This window comes from Cnephaeus nilssonii (genome assembly GCF_951640355.1).
Source record: "Cnephaeus nilssonii genome assembly, chromosome: X".
Taxonomy (NCBI): domain Eukaryota; kingdom Metazoa; phylum Chordata; class Mammalia; order Chiroptera; family Vespertilionidae; genus Cnephaeus; species Cnephaeus nilssonii.
In genome coordinates this window covers 27,591,822-27,615,894 of record NC_137071.1, presented here as the reverse complement: position 1 = coordinate 27,615,894, position 24,073 = coordinate 27,591,822, and the positions used below count along the sequence as shown (strand labels likewise).

Genomic DNA, 24,073 nt, shown 5'->3' with positions numbered 1-24,073 from the left:
GTATTACTATTTCTACCTTACATATGGAGACACTAAGGCCCAGAAGTTAAAAAAAATTTGCCTGATATTATCAGTAGTGTAGTTAGGACTAAATTAGGTCCATAGACAATTAGGCTAGTGCTCCAGTTACTTACAGAATTTCCAAAGACCAATGAGCCTATCTAAATCCTCTTTCCATTTCTTCAGTATTGAGCTTTCCTAGTATATAAATGATTCACATATAAAATCACTACTAACATTTAAAAGCACTGAATAATGGGCTCATGACTTCTTTGTTAAAAACTTCTACTGCCCTGGCCGAGTGGCTCAGTTGGTTGAGCTTCGTCCCATATGCCAAAAAGATTCCTGGCACATGCCTAGGTTGAGGGTTTAACCTCCAGTTAGTGTGCCTTTGGGAAGGAACCAAACAATGTTTCTTGTATCAATGTTTCTCTCTCTCTCTCTGAAGTAAATAAAAACATATCCTTAGATGAGGATTTAAAAAACTCTAAAAAAGATCTACTTTAATAGAAGCACTGTAATACTTCACAGGAAAACAAAACAAACCTCTATTGCAAACACATATTCCTCCCAGTTCATACTTCAGTTTTTCTCAATTACATTTATAAACACTTTTATCATTTGTGTCATGAGGCTCACACCCTTAAAGAAAATATAATTAAAATAATCAAAGGAAATAAGTGAGCTGATTCTGAAGATGTGGCTTTCAAACAAAGATCTAAGTGGCAAAGTAAAAGCTGTACCAAAAATACAGAATTATTAACAATGCATATGATCACTTTCATCTCCAAAGTTATATTCCTGTGAATCAATCCATTTATAATTTTAATCTGCTAACTCTACAGGTTTAGTGTCTTAAAGCAGGTGAATCAATGTGCTTTAGAAGTATTTTGTGTCCTCTTCAAGGAAAATCCCTTTTGTATTTCTATGACCTGGTTTCTCTTGGTAATTCTGTATGACAACTTGCTGCTGCTTTCTAAAATTTTTCAAACAGCTGCTCGATCAAGAAGACTCTGAGGCCTGGAGGAACTTCCGAAGTGGGATATATAGTTTGGTGTATATTTGTTGTTATTCAGAGTGCTCCTCTGGCTTCCACAGGTTTGCACTTTCCTTGGGAGTCTCTGAAGTGGCCGCTGGTACAACACCGGATTCTAAAGTCCCTAGTTGTAAACTGTCTCCATCCAGAACAATGTCTTCAGGATTTGGAGGGGGTGGACAGAAGTCTTCATTGGGGCAGATTTGCTGGAAGAGGGTCTCAGCCTGGCCAGGGAAGAAAGGACACAATACTTTTTGGACATCAGTTTAAAATGTATATGCCTTTCTGGCATTATTAAAAAATATTACACAATCTCTAAGTTATAGAACTTTACCCAGTATACATGACCTTCTAAAATCTGCTTTCAGAATTCTCTGACTTCTCTCCCTCTAATTCTATGCATGCATTCAGATTCATCCTTCAAGTATATAAGCACCTGATCAGATTTTTTATAAAGTGTTCAGATAGTTGAGAATTTAAGGACATTCATTCTACATGTCAGTCAAATACAATTTCCCTTAATATCCTTTACATAATTTCTGAATATAACCTATTTATGATATCTATATAGTCTAATTGAGCATATAATAATTTTAACAAGTCATTGTTCAAATCAAGAACATTGTTTGCTCAATTATTTCATTTTCTGGTATAATTTTTCTTCCCCTGGGCTTTAAGGAATATAGCACAGTGTTTAAGATCATGGACTATGAATAGGTATCTGTACATGAATATTGGTTCTGTCACTTAGTAGCAATGTGATTTGGGAATGCTTACACACCTTCTGAGCCTTGCTTTCCTTGTCTATAAAATAGCAGAGACTAAGCCTCTGTATATGGTAGCTATTATCATTGTTATTCATCATAATATAATTTAAAATGTTAACATTTAAGCAGAGTTTAGTTTGGCAGGATAGAAGAAGAAATTAAATGTGATCATAATTAACAACAAATACACACAAGAAAGTAAATGTGGCAAGTAGCATTGCTACTTTATTCTAAACATACCCCTATTTTTATAAAGCTAATTGTTAGATAAGAATCCCTGCCAATCTAGGGAGCTTGCATTCTATCCTATAGGTAAAGGAAAGCCACTCAGAGTTTTAAGATATATGCTTGTTTTAAAGGCTATATGTCTTTCTGTACCACTTCAACCCTCCTTCCCAAGGTACACAGAAGGCCATCAATTAGATCATGAGTTGACAACCATAGCCTCCAGGGCAAATCCAGCCTGTTGACTGATTTTGCAAATAAAGTTTGTTTTTTTTTCATTCCTTTATCAGCCATTCTCATTCCTTTATCTATTGTCTATGGCTGCTTTTGCATTGCAATGGCAGAGTTTAGTAGTTGCAATAGAGAGCACCACAGCTGCAAAATTTAATCTATTTCTCATGCTGCTATGTACAGTTAGATTCCTACACCAGGTTATTAAAACTGGAATTCTTTGGGAATGAATGGAGGGGTAGTAAACAGAAACTTTTGAGCTTTGATGTGGAGTTGAAAGATTGCACAGGGAGAGAAAAACAGCTTCTCTCTTTCTTGAGTACAGTTTAAGGGCATATTTTTAGTACATGTCATTTTACTATGGATATTTTAAAATATAATATTTGAGACATCTGCTTTGTTCCCCACTCCAGGAACTCACCATACTTCATTGCTGGGGACACTTAGTCCTTGGAAGCAGGAGGACGGAGGTCAGACAGAACCTCCACCTAACACTTGAGTTTCTCTAATAGACTTTTTGTCTTTTATCTATACTTCGTCTGTCTATAAAAGTTCTCCCTCCCCTACACCCTCTGCATGCAATCAATTATCAAATGCTGTTGATTTTATCTTCTAGTTCTTGACTCTACCTGTTCCTTTCTTACAGACATAGCCCAGGCATGCACCACCTTTCCCCTTGACAACAGCAACATTTCATAACCTGGCCTCTCGGATTCTCCCATGCAATCCATCTCCATGCTGCCCTCAGAGGGATATATGGAAAATGAAATTCTGTGTATGCCACTTTGGGGCTTAAAATTCTTCAGTGACTCCACATTTCAATTAGTATAAAAATCCAAGATCCCTACTATGGTTTACAAAAATCCTTTAGGCCTATGTTCTCTAGTCTTATCATCATCTACTTCAATCCATCTCTACCTCTCAGACTTTTTGCTTCACTAACATTAGTTTATTTATATTTTCTTAAACAGGCCATTATGTTAGCCTGGGCTGGTGCAGAGGCTATAACATTTGAAATGTTGAAATTTGATTGTCTTCCAATTAGATGGGGAATTGCTATTTATCTTTTATATCCCTCTCTGTGACTTTCTCTAACTCTTAGATAGATTTCACGGCCCCTCTGTATTACATCTGTACTTTGGATATTATCTATAATTACATATACCACACTACACTGCCATTTGTTGACACATTTTTCTCCTTTACTAAACAGTGATTTATTCAGGGATGACAAGGACTGGGTTTTAGTCAAATCTGAATCCTTAGTTCAAGGCATGGAGGAAAAGCTCAATATATATTTTAATGATTGGCAGACCTTTAAAAACTGTATGTTGTAAACAATGGACGCAAAACTCTGGGGGGTGAGGGCATGTATGGGTGTGGGGGGGTAATGGTAAGATATGTACACATATAATACCTCAATAAAAAACAAAAACAAAAACAAAAAAACTGTATGTTGTACAAATGTTGAATCCTAATAAAGAGGGAATATGCAAATTGACCATCACGCCGTAACAAGATGGCTGCACCCACAATGGGGGCAGGGATCCCATGACACAAGATAGCTGTGCCCACAGTGGGGGCTGAGTTCCCGTAATGAGAATTAATGAGCAATCAGCAGGGACCTGAGGCTGTGCCCCCCGCCTGGTGGGGCTTGACAGGCACCCTCAGGCCGCACCACCCGCTCCGGCACTAGGCCGGGGACCTCAGGCTGTGCCCCCCGCCCAGCAGGGCTTGACGGGGGACCTCAGGCCGCGTGCCCCACCCCGGTGCCAGACTGGGGGACCTCAGGCTGCACCTCCTGCCCAGCAGGGCTTGACAGGAGACCTTAGGTCATGTCCCCCACCTGGCGGAGCTTGACGGGGGACCTCAGGCTGTGACCCCGCACAGCAGGGCTTGACGGGGGACCTCAGGCTGTGACCCCGCCCAGCATGGCTTGACGGGGGACCTCAGGCTGTGACCCCACCCAGCATGGCTTGACGGGGGACCTCAGGCCGCACCTCCCGCTCCAGCACCAGGACGGGGGACTTCAGGCTATGCCCTGGCACCAGGCCAGGTGACCTGAGGCCACGCCCCATGACCTGGTGCCAGGCTGTGGGACCTCAGGCCGAGCCCCACAACCTGGTGCCGGAATGGGAGACCTCAGGCTGCGGCCCCTGCCACAGTGCCAGGCTGGAGGACCTGAGGCCATGCCCCCCACCTGGCGGGGCTTGATGGGGACCTCAAGGTGTTCCCCCTGCCCCGGCTTGGGCCGGAGGATCTCAGGCCGCGCACCTTGCCCTGGTGCCAGACCGGGTGATCTGAGGCTGCACCCCCTGCCTGGCGGGGCTTGACAGGGGACTTCAGGTTGCACTCCCCTCCCCGGGCCAGGTGACCTGAGGCTGTGCCCCCCCACCCGGCAGAGCTTGACAGGGGTGGGGCTGGCAGGGCCTGGATCTAGCCCAATGGGGATGAGGCCAGCTGGGTTTTGCGTGATTTTGAGATGCACGTGGGTGGGCAGGGACTTGACTCTGCTTCCCGTGGCGTGCCCCAGACTCTGACAGGAGGAAGATTTTCATGTACATTTTACTAATTTTCTTTCATTTCTGACACTTCTATTATAGAGAAAGGGCAAATAGCAACATTAAAGTATTTTCTAAAATTAATTCCCTTTTAATGTGCATGAATTTCTTGCACCAGGTCAAGAAATTTGCATATCCTATATAATAAAAGCCTAATCTACAAATTGACCAAACGGTGGAACGATCGGTTGCTATGATGCACACTGACCACCAGGGGGCAGAAGCTCAACACAGGAGCTGCCCCCAGCCTGCAAGCTTCAGGCCCTCCAAGGCGGGTGCCAGTGGGGGCCCCCCTGATTGCCCCACCGGTCACCCCACAGATCATCCCTGATCACTGGCCAGGCCTAGGAACCCTACCCATGCACGAATTTTGTGCACTGGGCCTCTAGTTTATATAATAAAGAGGTAATCATTTATATAATAAAGAGGTAATATGCAAATTGACCATCACTCCAACACACAAGATGGCTGCCTCCATGTGGACACAAGATGGCCACCACAAGATGGCCAGCAGGGGAGGGCAGTTGGGAGGGACAGGCCTGCAAGGGAAGGCAGTTGGGGGCGATCAAGCCTACAGAGGAGGGCAGTTGGGGGTGACTGGGCCTGCAGGGAAGGGCAGTTGGGGGGAACCTAGGACTGCAGGGGAGGGCAGTTAGGGGCAAGCAGGCTGGCAAGGCAGGGAAGTTAGAGGTGACCGGGCCAGCAGGGGAGGGAAGTTGGGGGGGACCCAGGCCTATAGGGGAGGGCAGTTGGGGGCAACCAGGCCTGCAGGGGAGGGCAGTTGAGGGGGACCCAGGCCTATAGGGGAGGGCAGTTGGGGGGGGGGCTCAGGCCTTCAGGGGAGGGCAGTTGGGAGGGACCAGGCCTGAATGGGAGGGCAGTTGGGGGCAACCAGGCCAGCTGGGGAGGGCAGTTAGGGGCAAGCAGGCTGGCAAGGCAGGGAAGTTAGAGGTGATCGGGCCAGCAGGGGAGGGAAGTTGGGGGCAACCAGGCCTGCAGGGGAGGACAGTTAGGGGTGACCAGGCCAGCAGGGGAGGGCAGTTAGGGGTGACCAGGCTAGCAGGGGAGGGCAGTTAGGGGCAATCGGGCCAGCAGGGGAGCAGTTAGGCATCGATCAGGCTGGCAGGGGAATGGTTAGGGGGTGATCAGGCTGGCAGGCAGAAGTGGTTGGGGGCAATTAGGCAGGCAGGCAGGCGAGCGGTTGGTAGCCAGCAGTCCTGGATTATGAGAGGGGTCCCAGATTGGAGAGGGTGCAGGTTGGGCTGAGGAACACCCCCCACCCCATGCATGAATTTTGTGCACCGGGCCTCTAGTAAATATAATAATTTTACTTTTACTTTTATTCCAGTTCTGTGCCTTACACCTTGTCTCCCTTTCACCACCTCCCTATAAGATAGACTTTCTCCTGAACCCTGGTCCTTGTGGCTGAATCCCACTAGATCTGTTTTTGTATACCTCTGTCATAAACAATCTCTTTCCTAAGACTGCCAAGCAATTGCACTACCCTGATTTGTGCTCTACCAGCCTATGGAACTCCCACCATTAGCCCATTTGCCACTGGCCTTTACTGATGCCAATTTTCTACAGCCAGACTCTAGCATTTCTGAAGTATCTTTCTAACTGCTGGAATCTTTTTTGGTCAATTGTCATGTTCTGGAAAGTCTATTATTGTTACTTTATTGGCGGTGTTGCAGTTGCCAATTAAGCCCCAGTTCTGAGAGTTCTCATAAAGGGGGCAATTCAGAGTAGTTAATTGTCAACTTTTAATTCTCCATGCCCCTTATAAGCCTAAAGGATAAAGAGTTTCATGTGGTTAAAAAATATTAAAAATGGCTAATTATATTGTGACTTGGTTTCCTTACATTGGAAAGTACAAAGAGGACAATATGAGTTATTTAAGATATGCCTATGTTTATTTAACATACATTCACACAAAATAAAATAATTATTTTGGCAATTCAGCAGCTAAATGCATTTAGGATATATCCACATTAACAAGACAAAGGTAGCATAGCACACTAGATGAATGCACAAGCACTAGGGCCCAACAGATTTGAGGTTAAATCTTGGCTCAAAAACTTACCAGCTATGTGATCTTTGGCAAGTTATTTAGCCCCTTTGGGCCTTAACTTCCTCATCTGTAAAATGGGGACCATGGATATTTACCTCATAGGGTTGTTATGCGGACCAAATAAGATACTATATATGAGATGCTTAGGATAGTGAATAGCACACAGAAAATGCTCAATGAATGGCAACTTCAGAAAATATGATACCTAAAATTGCCCTCTCCCACAATGGCAGGAGAAGTTAATGATACTGATAGTTCATACGACCTATAAAGCTTATCTTCAAATTAAAAATGTGCCAAAAGTCCCAAGTGATTTGCTAATCTGTCCATAAAAACAATGTTCTAAATGGTGATTAGGTTGCCAATCCAGCCCAAACCAGCCAATTTAACTCATTTTATACCTGAAGTATAATACAAAGAATAGAGTACTATTTAACTATTATTGTTCCCATGGTAGTGACAACTACTAGGTGATGGGGGCCCATGAGGAGGAGTGTGCTATAATTTCCTTGGAAGTAAGGGCCCATAGACAAGTCTGTTCATCAGTATGTGTGGGTAAATGACACAATAGCTGTATTAAGAGAGATCATATATCAAGCTCAGAAAAAAACTTAATATAAACTACAAAAACTAGCAAGTCACAGAAAGAGTCACAACTATCACCTAGGTTGGCATCATTGTGGTGATAATAGGGAATGTCTTAGTGTGCTCTGGCACACAACTTTAATTTGTGAGTATTAAAAAGAGATCATTTGATATTTTTAGCATGTCTTCAAATCATAAATAGTTCCTTATGAACACAAGGAAGATAGGTCTATGTTTTTCAACATCTATACATTTGCAAATAAGAAAAGCAGATGCAGCCTGCTGGCATGGCTCAGTGGTTGAGTGTCAACCTATGAACCAAGAGGTAATGGTTCGATTCCAGGTAAGGGCATATGCCCAATCCCCAGTGTGGGGTGTGCAGGAGGCAGCCAATCAATGCAATGATTCTCACTCATCATTGATGTTTCTCTCTCTCTCCCCCTCTCTGAAAAAAAAATAATTTAAAGCAGACACAAACTTGCTAAACGGTAAAATGAAGCATCCTATATAATAAAAGGCTAATATGCAAATAGACTGAATGGAGAAATGACCAGTCACTATGATGCACACTGACCAGCAGGGGGCAGACGCTCAATATAGGAGCTGCCCCCTGGTGGTCAGTGTGCTCCCACAGGGGGAGATCCACTCAGCCAGAAGCCAGGCTCACACCTGGACAGCGCAGCAGCCGTGGCAGGAGCCTATCCTGCCTCTGCGGCAGTTGGACATCCCCTGAGGGCTCCCGGACTGCGAGGGTACAGGCTGGACTGAGGGACCCCCTGAGTCCACAAATTTCGTGCACTTGGCCTCTAGCTTTATTTATAAAAAAGAAAAGAAGGTGCCTATGTTTTCTACATAGGAAAAGCCTATGTGATAATCTGAGAGCTTTTATAGACAATATAGCAAAGAGAAGTCATCAATTACTGAATGGGATGAACACAGGATGATATACTGAAATTAAAACACAGTTTATCTGAATAAACTGGCTATTTGTACATTATTACTGATGTCCTTTAAAGTAGGTATTATAATATTTTCTTCCTAATGTGAAGTTAAAAGCTATGTAACAAACTTAAAGACTACTTATATTTAATAGCATGTAATAATTAGTACCCAAACCAGCATTATTATTATAATCTACTGTGACAATATTATACTCCTGAAAACTATGTTCTTGGGAAGCAAATTGCTTCATAATAAAATTATAATTTAATTATAATTTTTTACCTTGCAGTTTAGATCACTTGTTATTAAAAAGGCCTTCCATTTTGGTTAAAAAACATTAAAGTTCACTCAGGAATAAAAATGACCTAAGCTACTTGGCTGAAAACTTGTTGGCAATTTCTGCTTGGAAAAAATTGGAACATCAAAGCAAAAATGACTTGGTAATTTTAAGCCATAAATGTACATCTTGAACCATCTTGGATTCCTATTAAACTAATAGAAAGAATGATGGATGAGACTTGTGACTTCCTGCTTTTGTAATCACTGGCTGAATATGATTATCCAGGATCACCATTAGACCCTAAAGATGAGAAACAACGACTCTGGTGGAAAACTAAATGTATGGGTCATGGCCTTGCCGCTATTACTAAAAATTAAAAGTTCAATGAGGCCATTTGCTCCTATAAGATCCTTGTCCCTAGTTGGACTGAAATTTCCTTCTGTGGTCTTAGAACAATGTTAAATTATCCATTTATTGATTCAATTGACATATATGACAACTATTTCTTTCAAAAGTTTAGACTTGTGCTTCAAAATGATATTTTCTATTCTTCACTTTCTGTCAAGTGCATAAAAGTATATTTATATATGCATATGAATCTTCAGCTTAATGGAATCATAGTTCACTTTCAGCAGTTTGTGTCAGCCTGCCCCACACCTCTTCATAGCCCTGCCCAGGAGTACTGTCATAAAATTCCACTTTCATTTAACACACTCCTCAGCAACTATAATAGCAGCCTTTGGGACACTGGCTTGTGTGGAAACATTAAAGGAATCATATTAATTGTGAAAAACCATGTTACGCATTGTTTTCTTAGATAAGAAAATGCCTTAAGACCATTTTAAAACTACATTTTGTTTGTCTTACTAGGTACTCTCCTTTATAAATGACTCAGGTTGACAGAGAAGAAAGTCTGTGAATTTCAAAATAATACAATGATAGGCCAACTGTTTAAATTAGAAACAATGTTTCTTTAGAATACTGGCATTATAAATTCATTTTTCTGAATGTGTATTTGTAGCATTTTATATTCTTATTCCAACAGTGGAACTCATAAATGATCTCTTGTAGTTCATCATTATATTCAAAACGTGAAAGTATCTGATACTTTATTTAAAGTAGCTTTGTTGTTTATAGAAAAAACTTTAAGGGCAAATTGTAGAGATGATATTAATGAGAAAGATACTTTTCTAGTGTCTTTTTCCAACCCGCAGAGGAAAAAACATTTCACTTTCCCTACCACACCAACTTCTTAACACAAGAATGAAAAACACCAACAGCCTTACCTGTTTGACTGCATTATCATTTCCTAAACCACAGTCTGGGCCAGAGCAGACATAAACGTTGGATGGTAAATCATTATAAGAGTTCCTGCTGATGTCTGAAGAATCTCTCATATTGAAGTAAAGAGCCCATAGAAGTCTTGGCTTTTCAACTTCATTTTCTAAATGAAGACATAAATTTTACTTACATGTAAACCACAATTTGCCTTGTCGATAACTATAATATATAGTCAATTACTAACAAAGTCATGAGTATGTATTTTAATAAATTAGAGCTTTGTATATATACAATACTAAATCTGCATTCATATTCCTACTCTAATACATATGCATATTTCAAGCAATGGCTTTTCAACCTAAGACAAGTTAGATTTTTAAAATTAATTTGATTATTAGTAAGTTACTTAGATTTAACTCCAATTGTGTTCTCTCCAATTTGTATTATTTCTCTTCACCAGTATCAAAGAGCTTATGATTACATTTATCCTTAAATTATACCTCTAAAGACAATAGCACACATTGGTTTCTTACATATCACATAGACAAACCAACTTAAAAATTATATAGTAATTTGATAGTATAATGGCATTATGACATGCCCAGAATAGACAAATGCACAGAGACAAAAAATAGATTAGTGGTTACCTAGGGCTGTGGGGAAATGAGAGTAAGTGGGGGATGACTGCTAATGGGTTTGGGTTTCTTTGTGAGGTGATGAAAATATAGTAAAATTGACTGTGGTGATGTTTGCACAAATATTAAAACACACTAAATTTTACACTTTAAATGAGCGAATTATATGGTATGTGAATTATATTTCAATGAAGCTGTCATTAAAAATAGCATATACAGGATTAAAACTTTGACATTTTAGCTTAGTAACACATTGTCCTGCTGGATTACAAAATTAATGGGGACCAACAAACAAACAGAAATAAGGTTTGATACTGCAAGTTGTTTTAGCACACATAATCTCATTTAACAGCAAACATCTATATTATGTGCTAGAGATTGGGCTAGTAGCAGGGGATACACAGAAAACTTAGTCCTTAATCTTTTGCTTTTTTATGTTTCCCTCACACAGGGCCTAGTACACAACACATGCTCAATGAATAATTTCTGAATTGATTTTAATCCTGTTTTCAGGTATAATGAAAACAAAAATATTGCTGTTAAAATATTTACTTACTACATCATTTTCTTTAGTCTGAATCTGAACAAAAAATCAAATTCTATATAATGATAATAGATATATATGAAGATTACCCAAAGCCATGAATCATAAATAAAATGCTAAAGGTATAATTATCTACTTGGTTAACTTTTGTTAAATTGGTAATCAATTGGAAATTTTAAGCTAATTGCAGTATTCAATTAACAAGAATGCCCCATTCCCCAATTCAGGATGAATAGGATCTTATAGTACTTAATATAAAATATCTCTATTACAAGAATATCAAATATATTATTTTTCTAATTCATCCTGAAAAATCCAAAATTATCACTATGATAGGATGAAGAAACTCTGAATGTAAAATGTGACCCTTTCAGATACTCCTTTCTAATACCAAGATCTATGAGTCTAAGGTATCACTAAGTTAAGGTAAGCACACAATAGATGTCAAAACCTATTTATTGACAAAATAAAGAGACAAAAGGAACTCATTTTACAACTAAAACCATATGGCTGTTAGTACACTTAATGGTGAGTTTAGTTTCATTACATCTTATAGGAAGATAATTAAATATACCACCTATGAGTTGTAACACCAGATTCCAGGAGCACTGCAGAATAGTGGGCTAAGGTCTAGAAGTCCTTTAATATTACCCAGTCTGTTTCTGAGCATATACAAAGAGCTTGTATTTCATGAAAGGTCTAGGTCAGAGGAGGGCTTTCTCTAAATAAAAGTTGGGGAAAATGAATAATCTAATAAGTTATAGGAAATAAATTTCATAGAGGTCAAAGCTTTGAAAAAGAGACCATGAGGAAGATGAGAAGTTGACTAGGATGAAGATAAATGCTCCTGATACAAGGGAGTTATCAGGCTTTGCCCTTAAAACTTTCAAAGAAACATACTGTATTTTCCGGCGTATAAGACGACTAGGCATATAAGATTTTCCTGGGTTAAAAAGTTGTCTTATATGCCAGAAAATACGGTAGTACAATATATCTAATCCATTATATCTAATCCCATCAATATAGTCCAATATACTGTATTTTCCGGTGCATAAAATGACTTTTTAACCCAGGAAAATTTTATACGCCCAGTCATCTTATACGCTGGAAAGTACGGTATAATTGCTTCATCTTTCTTTGAGGTCAGCTGGAAGGCAGCAAGACAGCAGGAAAAAGAACATGTAGTTGTGAAGTACACAATTGTCAAAAAATAATGAAGTTGCAGAAGTTTGGCTAGGAATATACCAATTGGCCAAAGGTAAAACTGGTTATCTGTAATAGCTCATTTTATTCAATTAGACTAGAGGTCCGGTGCACAAAATTTGTGCGGGGGGGGGTGTCCCTCAGCCCACCCTGCACTCTCTCCAATCTGGGACCCCTTGAGGGATGTCCGAGATGGACATCCCTCTCACAATCCAAACCGCTAGCCTGCCTGCCTGCCTGATTGCCCCTAACCACTCTGCCTGCCAGCCTGATCACCCCTAACCACTCCCCTGCCAGCCAGATTGATGCCTAACTGCTCCTCTGCTGGCCCAATTGCCCCCAACTGCCCTCCCCTGCAGGCCGGGTCCCCCACCAACTTCACTCCCTTGCAGGCCTGGTCGCCCCCAACTGCCCTCCCCTGCAGGCCTGGTCACCCCCAACTGCCCCCCTTGCAGGCCTGGTCCCTCCCAACTGCCTTCCCTTGCAGGCTTGGTCCCTCCCAACTGCCCTCCCCTGCTGACCATCTTGTGGCGGCCATCTTGTGTCCACATGGGGGCAGCCATCTTTGACCACATGGGGATGGCCAGCTTGTGTGTTGGAGTGATGGTCAATTTGCATATTACCTCTTTATTATATAGGACTAGATGCCCAGTGCACAACATTTGTGCACTGGGGGGTGAGGGAGGTCCCTCAGCCTGGTCTGCACCCTCTCTCAGTCCAGGACCCCTCAGGAGATGTCTGCCTTCCAGGTTAGGCCCCGCTCATAGCGACCAGTTGTTCTCTCATTTGGTTGATTTGCATATTAGGGTTTTATTACATAGGATACCTCTATCTGTCTATCTACCTATCTAGCATCTATCCATCTGTCTCCCTGCCCTCAAAGAACTTGCTTTCAGTTTAGTATTTCATTTTTCCTCCCATTAGAAATGACTATTTCTGTGTGAGCTATAATAAAGCTATGTATGCACAGCGTAGATTGAGTATCAAAGGCTGTGTCAAATGGGAAGGCTTCACAATGCAGCTGCCAACTCTTTGAAGACTTGAAAGCAGAGTAGGATTTGAAAAAGGACAGACATTTTTTGAAAAGCCAAGTGCATGCATGTTTTGAAGATAGCCCTCCATTGCTACACAGAGGACCCTGGCACAGTGATTCTCAACTTTGCCCGCCCAACTAAAACCACCCAGGGAGCTTTCAAGGCAGACATGCCTGGCCCCTAACTGCCCTGCCCCTGAGATTAGAGTTTATCTCAGAAGAGGCCTGGTCACGGAGACTTTAAGAGCTCTCCGGGTGATCCTCATAAGCAGCCAAGGTTGAGCGCCCTTGCCTCAGGTGATAGGCAAGAGGTTGTAGGTAGGGAAAAACTGGCTGTGTTACTAGGCTGTTGTAAAAACCTCCTATGTATAGGGTGGGGCAAAAGTAGATTTACAGTTGTGAATATGCAAAACAGAGTTAATAAAGCTATTGGAATAATCATAACCTGCATGTATTTTTCCATATGAACCACTGTAACCCTGTTTGGTGTATAATAATTTACACCAATTGTGAAAGTCATCTAAATTACTGGCATACATTTGTTCATAGCGTTCCTATAGAAAGTTATAAAATCTTCTTGCAATATATTTCATTTTAGCTTACATTTCCAGGGTATTTTAAATATATTTTATTGATTTTTTATAGAGTGGAAGGGAGGATAGAGAGTTAGAAACATTGATGAGAGAGAAACATCAATTAGCTGCCTCCTGCACACCTTCTACTGGGGATGTGTCCACAACCAAGGTACATGCCCTTGACCGGAATCACACCTGGGACCTTTCAGTCCGCAGGCCGACGCTCTATCCACTGAGCCAAACCAGCTAGGGCTTCCAGGGTATTTTAGACACTTTCCTTTATAGTATAAAATAATGTTACTTGTGAGACTTGAAAATAATTTTATATTCCCCATTCTTATGTGGATGAAGGCAAAATAAAATAAATTTACTGTCTTATGTAAGATACAAATAAAGTGTCTAATCCAGTGCCAGGGCTGGGCTAGGTAATGACATATGTAATCTTAATTTATCTTCCATCAACTCATTTATGCCCACATAACAATTTTATGTATGTATGTATGTGTGTGTATACATAGACAACAAAGTACAGGATTATTAAATGCACAACTTACATTAATAGACATAATTTTTCTGAAAAAAATATTATGAAAACACTTTCTTTTTAAGTACAAAGTACACTGTTTAGCCCTAGTACAATGTTCTGACATACCTTAGTGAACATCAAGGGTCATGTAGATTACTACAAACTATTGTAACTACATTCTTATCACCAAATTACAGTGTTCACCTGGGTGGAATGCTGGTTAAACCCATTCACAGACACTGTTTAATCCTGGAGTGATAATGGTTAACATAACTAAACATGACTTAGAGAAAACTCAGGCTGTGAGGTAATATTTGAAAAATATTTTTTTTTATTGATTTCAGAGAGGGAGAGGGAGAGAGAGCTGGAAACATCAATGATGAGAGAGAATCATTGATCGGCTGCCTCCTGCACATGCCTCCTACCGGGGATCAAGCCCGCAACCCGTGCATGTGCCCTGACAGGGAATTGAACCTCGATCTCCTTGTATATAGGTCCATGCTCAATCACTGAGCCATGCAGGCTGGGCATGCCAAGGTAATTATTTTAAGATTTATCTGAATAAATCATGGTGGACATCTGGCCTCTGCTCCCTCTTTCACCTAATTTCCCGCCCATGTCCCACTCCCTGCCTGCTCTCACTCACTGGACTCCTCACACCCTTGGAGGCCACATGCTGCTTCTGACCCCAGGAAGTTTCACACTCTGTTCTATCTCACATGTTACCATCACTATCGCCATCACCCAGAAGGTGTATCTGATTACTTTAATCTAAACAGGTCACACCTATTTCTTTTCCATGATCTTTTTTATTCTTCTGTGAATTAATTCCAAGCCGCCAGTTCTCTCACTCTGCTCTCCTTCTGGTGCCCTCCCACTCTGCAAAGTTCTCCAAGCCGCCCACTCTGCTCTCACCCTGCAGCGATGGTCCCGGGACCCTGAGGGCAGGGCCTGGCACTGCCCCGACCGCTTTCCCAGGCTGCCAATGGTCCCGGGACCCTGCGGGCGGGGCCTGGCGCTTCCCAAACCGCCACCACGGGCTGCCGATGGTCCCAGGACCCTGGGGTTGGGGCCTGGCGCCTGTCTGGGACCCAGGCTGCTTGGCGCCACCCCGCCCCTGGCCGCTTGGCACCTGCATATGCAAATAAACCTGCCATCTTTGTTGGGTTAATTTGCATACTCACTCCTGATTGGCTGGTGGGCGTCATGGAGGTACAGTCAATTTGCATCTTTCTCTTTTATTAGTGTAGATAGTGTGAAGGCCTAAACAGTTATAGATAATTTAGAATAGGTCCTTGGGCAAATTAACTGGGGTAAGTACAGAACAAGGTATGCAGATGAAAATCAACAATGGCACACCAAATAAAAGCAATAAATGGTCTAAAGATGAATGCTGTGTTTAGGGAGAGCAAACTATTTTAGTAACATATCAGAGTGGCATGAGACCAAGAGTAGGAGACTGTCACAGCCTCGATCTAGTCTGGACACAACAAATACAAAAATGAATTAAGATAAGGCATTTGATTTCTCAGTCCCACGATTAACACCCTCACCAGAAACCAATTACAAAATAACATCCCTTTGATAGATTATTGGATAAAGATGTGGTACACATATACAATGGAATGCTACTCATCCATTAAGAAAAGATAAAATACTGCCATTTGCAACAGCATGAATTGACCTTGAGTATAGTATGTTAAGCAAAATAAGAAAAACCTAAGAACCCTATGATTTCACTGATATGTGGGATATAAAACTGAAAACTCATAGACACAGTCAATATTATAGTAGTTACCAGAGGGAAGGGGGGTGAGAGTAGTAAAGGGTAAAGGGAGCCAAATATATGGTGACGGAAGATGATTTGACTTTGGATGGTGGACACACAATGCAAAAGGAAGACCATGTATCATAGAACTGTACACTTGAAACCTATATAATCTTTTAACCAATGTCATCCCAATATATTTAATAAAAAACATAACACTTATAAGGGAACATCTGTTTTTAGGAAGTGCTATTTTTTTGAGATAGGAAATGAATGAGATGGAATGAGGTAACCCCACATGCCATGCACAATGGAGGGAAAACAAGAAAAAAGATGATGCAGTGATGATACTACACTGTAGACATTTCAAGATACTGTACTAATGAAATTCTAGCTTCAATTCATATTTTTTAAAAAATCTCAATTTCCTAGGTAAAATAAAAAACCCCACTTAGGACAGTTCTACCAGTGAGACTGCTCACTTCGTGCTTTGAAGGATACTCTGAAGTCTAGAAGAATAAATACATATGTGAATTGTGAGCAATCAGTTAATTTTCTCACCTGCAGAATCAGGTTTATTAAGCATAAAACATTTGACATTTCTTTGTATTAATGTAAGGAAGGGTTTAGAGATCTTTGATGTTCTTAAAGAAGCCTGGGAGGTAGGGTCTTGGAAGTATTAGTATAACGGCTTCTTAAGACAGAGCATTATATCAAGAGTTCTGGCTAATACCTAAAATGGGAAAAAAGTAAGAAAGAGAGGGAATAGAGGAAAATCGTCACAACCTAACTAAATTTCTCAGATACAATGGCAAAGGACTGAATTTGAGAAGAGAACATTATTTTTTACAATAAATAAACTTCCTTGTCCAGTGAATAGGCTGACTTTCACAAAGGCTTATGAAGTAAAGCATTACACAGAATATAGAATTCAAATAAAAAGAAAAAAAACTCAAATAAAGTTATTCCTTTGGCACATATTTTATTTTATTATTTTATTATTTTTAAAATCTTTACCCGAGGATATTTTTCCATAGATTTTTAGAGAGAGTAAAAGAGAGAGGGAAAGACAGAGAGACATATTGATGTGAGACAAACACATTAATTGGTTGCATCCTGGCCTAGGAGGAGCCTGCAACCTAGGTATGTGCCCTTGACGAGAATTGAACCCAGGACCCTTCGGTCCACAGGCTGACGCTCTATCTACTGAGCCAAACAGGCTAGGGCTCTTTGGCACACATTTTAAAACAAAATATTTACAATGCTCTAAAGAATAAGGTTTCATATAATTTTCAAATTATCAAAACATAAGAAAAGCCATCCATCTGTAAAAACAGTGGCTTTTGCTACAGAGAAGAATGTGCTTTAATGTATTAAAAGTTCATATTGCTCATAAAGTTCCTTCTTCCTCATTTAGGCAGGAAAATGAATTGAGTTCTCTTCTCCAGGTGACTTTGCCTCTTTGACCTGCCACGGCCCAGTGCTCGCTTTATCTGGTGATTCATTTTCAATAACTCCAACAGTATTTGTTCTGACATTTTAATTAAAATATGACCACTACCTCATCCTGATGATAAAAAGGCCTATATGTTAGTGAAAACTGGCCTCTCAGTGCCTCAGTGCACCTGAGGACCCCTCAGAGCTCATAGTTCTTACTAAAGAATTTTACTCAGGTCCTAAACAATACATCATTTCAAAATGGGATCACTTTCAACATTAAGATTAATGTTTAAAAGTCTAAAATGGCTAGAGGAAGCTAAGTAATGAACATGTAATTTCCCTCACTTGATTTTTTAAGAAAGAACAATTACATGCATTTAAAAAGTGAAGAACAATGATACAAGATTTAAATTTAGTATATTATTTGAGACTATCACACAATAAAATTAAACAAAAATTATTTAAAAATTTCAGAAATAAAGGAGTTCAGAGCTTTTATAAATGAAGAAATTAAAGCCAAAGATAAAACTATGATTCCAAATCAGGTTTAGGAATATTATCATGTGCCATAACTTTGCAATAAAATGTTTAACAATATTCTAAACATTTATATGAGCCTTTCCAATGAAGAAAATGCAAATATGAAAAAAAATAAATTACAAACTAAAGTGAAGTAAATTTTTAGATTGTAGGGATTTATTCAGGCAGCTCAAAAATAAGTTAATTAATTTATATTGTTATTAGCTCCAGAGAACAGAGCGGTTGGTGTTTTTATGTAAACACTAGAGGACCAGTGCACGTGCACTGGGGGGTGGGGGAGGTTCCCTTAGCCTGGCCTGCCCCCTCTCACAGTCCAGGAGCCCTCAGGGGTAGAAGGCAACCCAGCGATCAGGGGAAGGCAACGCTCCATCATACCACTGCTGCTGCTACTGCCAGCAGCACCAGCCTCGGCCGGCTCTGGTTATCTGAGCCTCGGGCAGCCCTGGGTAGCTGGGGGGCTGAGGGGACTAGGGGACTCCAGAGGCAGGCGTGCAGAGTGGCTGGGCCTGTCTGGGGGTGGGCCTGGCCTTGTCACGTGCCTGCCGCCCCGGCGGGGCTGAGGGGACTGGGCGCCACCATTTTGTGTGTGTAGGCGCCGTCATCTTTGAGGGAGGGGCAGCCAATTAGCATACTCCCTCCTTATTGGCTGTGGGCGCCTCCATCTTTGCTACAGTGTGAGGGTCAATTAGCATATTCCGTTTTTTATTAGATAGGATAAATGACTATCTACACACTATCTCTATATTAAGAAAACAAGTAAGATACACAGGAGATGAACTAAAAGGAAATACTATGTAGGAGTAAATAAATGGTTTTCTGAACAAATGTAACATCCAATGAAAATGAAGATATATGAGTCAATGAGGAAACTGGCCAAGATTCAAAAGAACACGCAAATCTTATAATAAAAATCACTATTATTTCATATAAATGAAGATTCAACAGGCTTTTTTAAATCACTTATACACAAAATACCCTCTAATTTGCTCCATTCACAACTATAAGAGCTATCCAATGATATAAGGAGATAAGATTAAAAATCTGTGGTTGATATGTCTCTTGGACTTCTGTATGTCCTCTTTAGAAAAATGCCTATTTAGGTCCTTTGCCCATTTTTTGATTAGCTTGTTTATCTTCCTTTTGTTAAGTTGTAGGAGTTCCCTGTAAATTTTGGACATGAAACCCTTATCGGAGATAATATTGGCAAATATGTTCTCTCATGCAATGGGCTTTCTTGTTGTGTTGTTGATGGTTTCTTTTGCTGTGCAGAAGCTTTTTATTTTGATTTAGTCCCATTTGGTTATTTTCTCCTTAGTTTCTATTGCCCTAGGAGCTGTACCTGTAAAGATATTGCTACGACATATGTCTGATATTTTGCTGCCTATCGATAATTCAAAGATTTTTATGGTTTCCCGTCTTACGTTTAAGTCCTTTATCCATTTTGAGTTTATTTTTGTGGTGTAAGTTGGTGGTCTAGTTTTATTTTTTTGCATGTATCTGACCAATTTTCCCAATACCATTTATTGAAGAGACTGTGTTGATTCCATTGTATGCTCTTGCCTCTTTTGTCAAATATTAATTGAGCATAATGGCTTTCTCAGAGTCACTAATCATCCCAGAGATGCAAATCAAAACAACAACGAGGTACCATCTCATACCTGTCAGAATGGCTATCATCAACAAATCAACAAATGACAAGTGCTGGAGAGGATGAGGAGAAAAAGGAACCCTCATGCACTGCTGGTGGGAATGCAGACTGGTGCAGCCACTGTGGAAGACAGTATGGAGTTTCTTCAAAAAGTTAAAAATGGAACTGCCATTTGACATAGTAATCCCACTTCTAGGAATATATTCCAAGAAACCAGAAACACCAATCAGAAAGGATATATGCACCCCTATGTTCATAGCAGAACAATTTACCATAGTTAAGATTTGGAAACAGCCTAAGTGCCCATCAGCAGATGAGTGGATTAAAAAACTGTGGTACATCTACACAATGGAATGCTATGCTGCTGTAAAAAAGAAGGAACATTTACCATTTGCAACAGTAAGGATGGACCTAGAGAGCATATGCTAAGCAAAATAAGCCAGTCAGAGAAAGTTAAATATCATATGATCTCACTCATTTGTGGAATATAATGAACAACATAAACTGATGAACAAAAATAGATCCAGGGACAGAGAAACACCGAACAAACGGTCAAACCTCAGAGGGAAGGCAGGGGAGGTTGGCGGATGGGTGTGTGTGTGTAAAAGATGAACCAAAGGGCTTGAATTCATGCATATTAGTATAACCAATGGACACAGACACTGGGGCGGTGGGGGCTTGTCCTGGGGGGTGGGAGTGGCCAGGGAGGCGCCGAAGGGGGAAAAAGGAGACATATCTAATTAATACTTTAAACAATAAAAAAGAAATCCGTGGTTGAAAAGTATTTTTCCACCATGAGTAAGTAGCATGGTGTCATATCTATTTTGAGAACTAAATATTTATCAGATCACTAACATGCTATGCATTTGAAAGATAATTAGTTAGGAAGTATTACTACATTTATCAATCGATATTTTCATCTCTCAGTTGAATCATTTTTTTCATAGATGAAGACACCTCTTTTTGATAAAGGAATATATACTCTTTGTACAACACCTGTAAAATAAAGAAAATTAAAAAAGAAAAATATTGTCCCCAACCCCACCAAAATTGAGATTTCTGGCAGTCTTTTTTCTATGCATGTGAGTATGTATACATATAAATATACATTTTTTTCACTTAGTTATATATATTATGTGAATGATGTATATTTTTCTTTTACCATTATGGAGTGAATATTTTCCCATTTTTAGGAAAAGAATGTGCTCAATCATCCTAATAAGACATGTAAGCATTGTTGCTGATTACTTCACATTTCAGTTCAGATTGCAGAAAATTTCATGAGGAATTTAAGAGGAGTAAAGTGGTTATATTACCTTTCGATCATGAATACTGTTTACTCGAGGCCCAATGCACAAAATTCGTGCAAGGTAGGCCTTCCTTCCCCAGGCTGCCAGCACTGGCTTCTCTCTGGCACCCAGGACCTGGGCTTCCCTCTGGCCACTGGAAGGCACCTGGGACCCGGGTTTCCCTCCGGCCGCTGGCAGGCACCTGGGACCCAGGCTTCCCTTGCAGCCCCAGCTTCTTTTGGAAGGTCGTCTGTAAGGACATCCGGTCTAATTAGCATACTATGCTTTTATTATTATAGATGATTATTGCTCTTACCCATCTCCATTTCGGTATATGGAATAAACAATTTCTGCACAACTGGTTCTAAATCTTCTCTTGCTGTTTTTGAAGATGTACAAGTCAGATGAACCAAATCTGTTTAGAAAGAAATATTACCATGAATTTCACTTAGTACTCATATTCAAGGCACTAAGCTATTTCCATGGGAAATAGAGAGTTGAGTAAGCCATGGCTCCGGATTTCAGGAAATTTATAATCTAGCAATAGGGGGAATTGTAAAAACTATAAAAATATGCTGTGTTTGTTAACCAAACAGCTAACATATGTGTTAACTAATAACTATGCTAGAGCACACTGAGGCCTAAGAAGAAATAGTAGTTGCTGGTTCGTTTTGTAAAACCAGCAGATTAGAAAAGCTTAGGAAAGCATTTATTCAGAGAAAGAACTTATGTTATCCTTATGACATTCCCAAAGTGGGTTGATAAAGTATTGCCAAACAAAATAATTGTGTAAAAAAGACTGGAAATGCAATATTTATTTATCTAGAGAACATTTCATCAGACAGAAGAACCCATTTATACAAACTTTACTGGTAAGTTAACAACAAATCATCTAGTCATTATACGGTTCTCTAAGAAACTTTTTGGCGAACACTGTTGGTTTAGTTTGAATCATATATCTACTTGAAAGTTCATAAAATAGTACAAGTTAAAAGAATCTGTAATATTTTCAGAAATTCCAAATCACTTCCTTTTGCATTTATAAAATCACTAGAGGCCCAGTGCACGAAATTCATGCACAGATAGGGTCCCTCACCCTGGCCGGCGATCAGGATCGATTGGGGCCTTCTGGCTGCCGGCCAGGGCCTTCCTTCGTTCCTTGCTGCCCCCTGATGGTCAGCACACATCATACCGAGCTATTGAACTTCCGGTCTCCCTCCCGAGTGGACACTTTGCATATTAGCCATATATATATATATGTATATGTGTATACACACACACACACACACACACACACACACACACACACACACACACTAGAGGCCTGGTGCACGAAATTTGTGCATGGGGGGCGGTCCCTCAGTACAGCCTGCACCCTCTCCAATCCAGGACCTCTCGGGGGATGTCCAACTGCTAGTTTAGGCCCAATCCCTGTGGGCATCCCTCTCGCAACCCGGGACTGCTGGGATGGGGCCTAAACCAGCAGTTGGGCATCCCTCTTGCAATCCGGGACTGCTGGCTTCTAACCGCTTGCCTGCCTGCTGGCATGATTGCCCCCTAACTGCTTCCCTGCCAGCCTGGCCACCCCCTAACTGCCCCCCTGCCGGCCTGGCCACCCTCTAACTGTCCCCCTGCCGGCTTGGCTGCCCCCTAACTGCTCCCCTGCCGGCCTGCCTGATCGCCCCCTAACTGCTCCCCTGCTGGTCTGGTCACCCCCTAACTCTCCAGAAGGAAGTCGGACGTCCGAAAGATGTCCCGTAGACCTAGTCTAATTAGCATATTACCCTTTTATTAGTATAGATAAGACAGATAGGGCTTGGACCTCAGAGAATGTTAGGGTTAGAGAATATCATGTACCAAAAACAGCCCTTCACAGATAAGAAATACTGTAGCCTAATGCATTTAGAATTCCTAAAGGCATACATACAGAGGTAAAGGAAGGATGAAAAGGTCTATGCACTGAAAGAAAGGGCTAAGGGGATCCTTAAATGGGAGAAATTCTTACGGTCCTGGAAAGGGTTTGGGAGGGATAGGATAATGGTAGAGAGAATATATTAGAGAACAGTACATACTGAGAAATTCCTTCCCCCAAAACACCAGTAGAAAAATACACCCACTTTTTTTCTAAAAGTTTATTTCAGACTGCTTGACTTTAAAAAAGAAAAACACAAGAAGACAGCTGTCTTGTGTGCTGACCATGAGCGCCAACATCAGAATAGGAATCTTTTTATTAAAATTCATTCCACATTCAACTATTCTCTCTATATATATCTAAGCATAAATTGAGAGACTCTTAACCATGTGTGCTAAAATCAAATTTTGTAGTATTTATTTTTTCCAGATCTACCAAAATAATTGATGTTTTAAGAGGGTTCCTGTCTTATGTATGACCTAATAAAAGATCTACCTTATTTAAGCAATGTTTTTACATGAATTTAACAAAGATTCCCATTGGTTTTGGGATATTGTAGAATGTATGGTACTAATTATTTCAAAAGGTATAAATAATAACCTTCACAACAAAATTTTTCCTAATTCAGTTATATTTTTCAAATGCTATATAACTTTGGTGGGAGAGAGTTTAACTCTTCGGATAATTGCTGAATTAAACAGAGTATAGAACTACAATGGCAGAAATACCTGATATAACACTCAAGAGAAACTGTCCTGTCTCCTCATCCCACAGTCTCATAAAATATAAATGTTCATGTCAAAGTTCTCATTTCTCCAGTTTTTTCCTATTCAATTAATGTATACTAGGAAAAAAGGAGATAAACATAAATATAAATTTATAAACAATATATTTTTAAAAAATCTTAATGATAAACTACTGGTTCTGTAAAACAGGATACATAAAAGAAATACACTGGTGCAATTATATCCTTTATGTCCT

At 40.4% G+C, this 24,073-nt stretch overlaps 1 protein-coding gene across 5 annotated transcripts in view; it reads right to left on the bottom strand.

Moving 5' to 3' along the window:
• Positions 1-476: 476 nt before the first annotated feature.
• CHM (CHM Rab escort protein) overlaps positions 477-24,073 on the bottom strand; it is a 259,080-nt gene continuing 235,483 nt past the window's right edge. For 4 of the 5 annotated variants that reach the window (XM_079765428.1, XM_079765430.1, XM_079765429.1 and 1 more), the window contains 3 exons: positions 21,497-21,595; positions 9,985-10,142; positions 477-1,260 (listed from right to left, as the gene is read on the bottom strand). In XM_079765428.1, coding sequence (XP_079621554.1) covers positions 1,069-1,260; positions 9,985-10,142; positions 21,497-21,595 — 449 coding nt within the window. In that variant the 3' untranslated portion in view covers positions 477-1,068. Of the gene's footprint in view, positions 1,261-9,984; positions 10,143-21,207; positions 21,596-24,073 lie in introns of those variants that run through there. The other variant, XR_013813233.1, reaches the window with a different exon arrangement.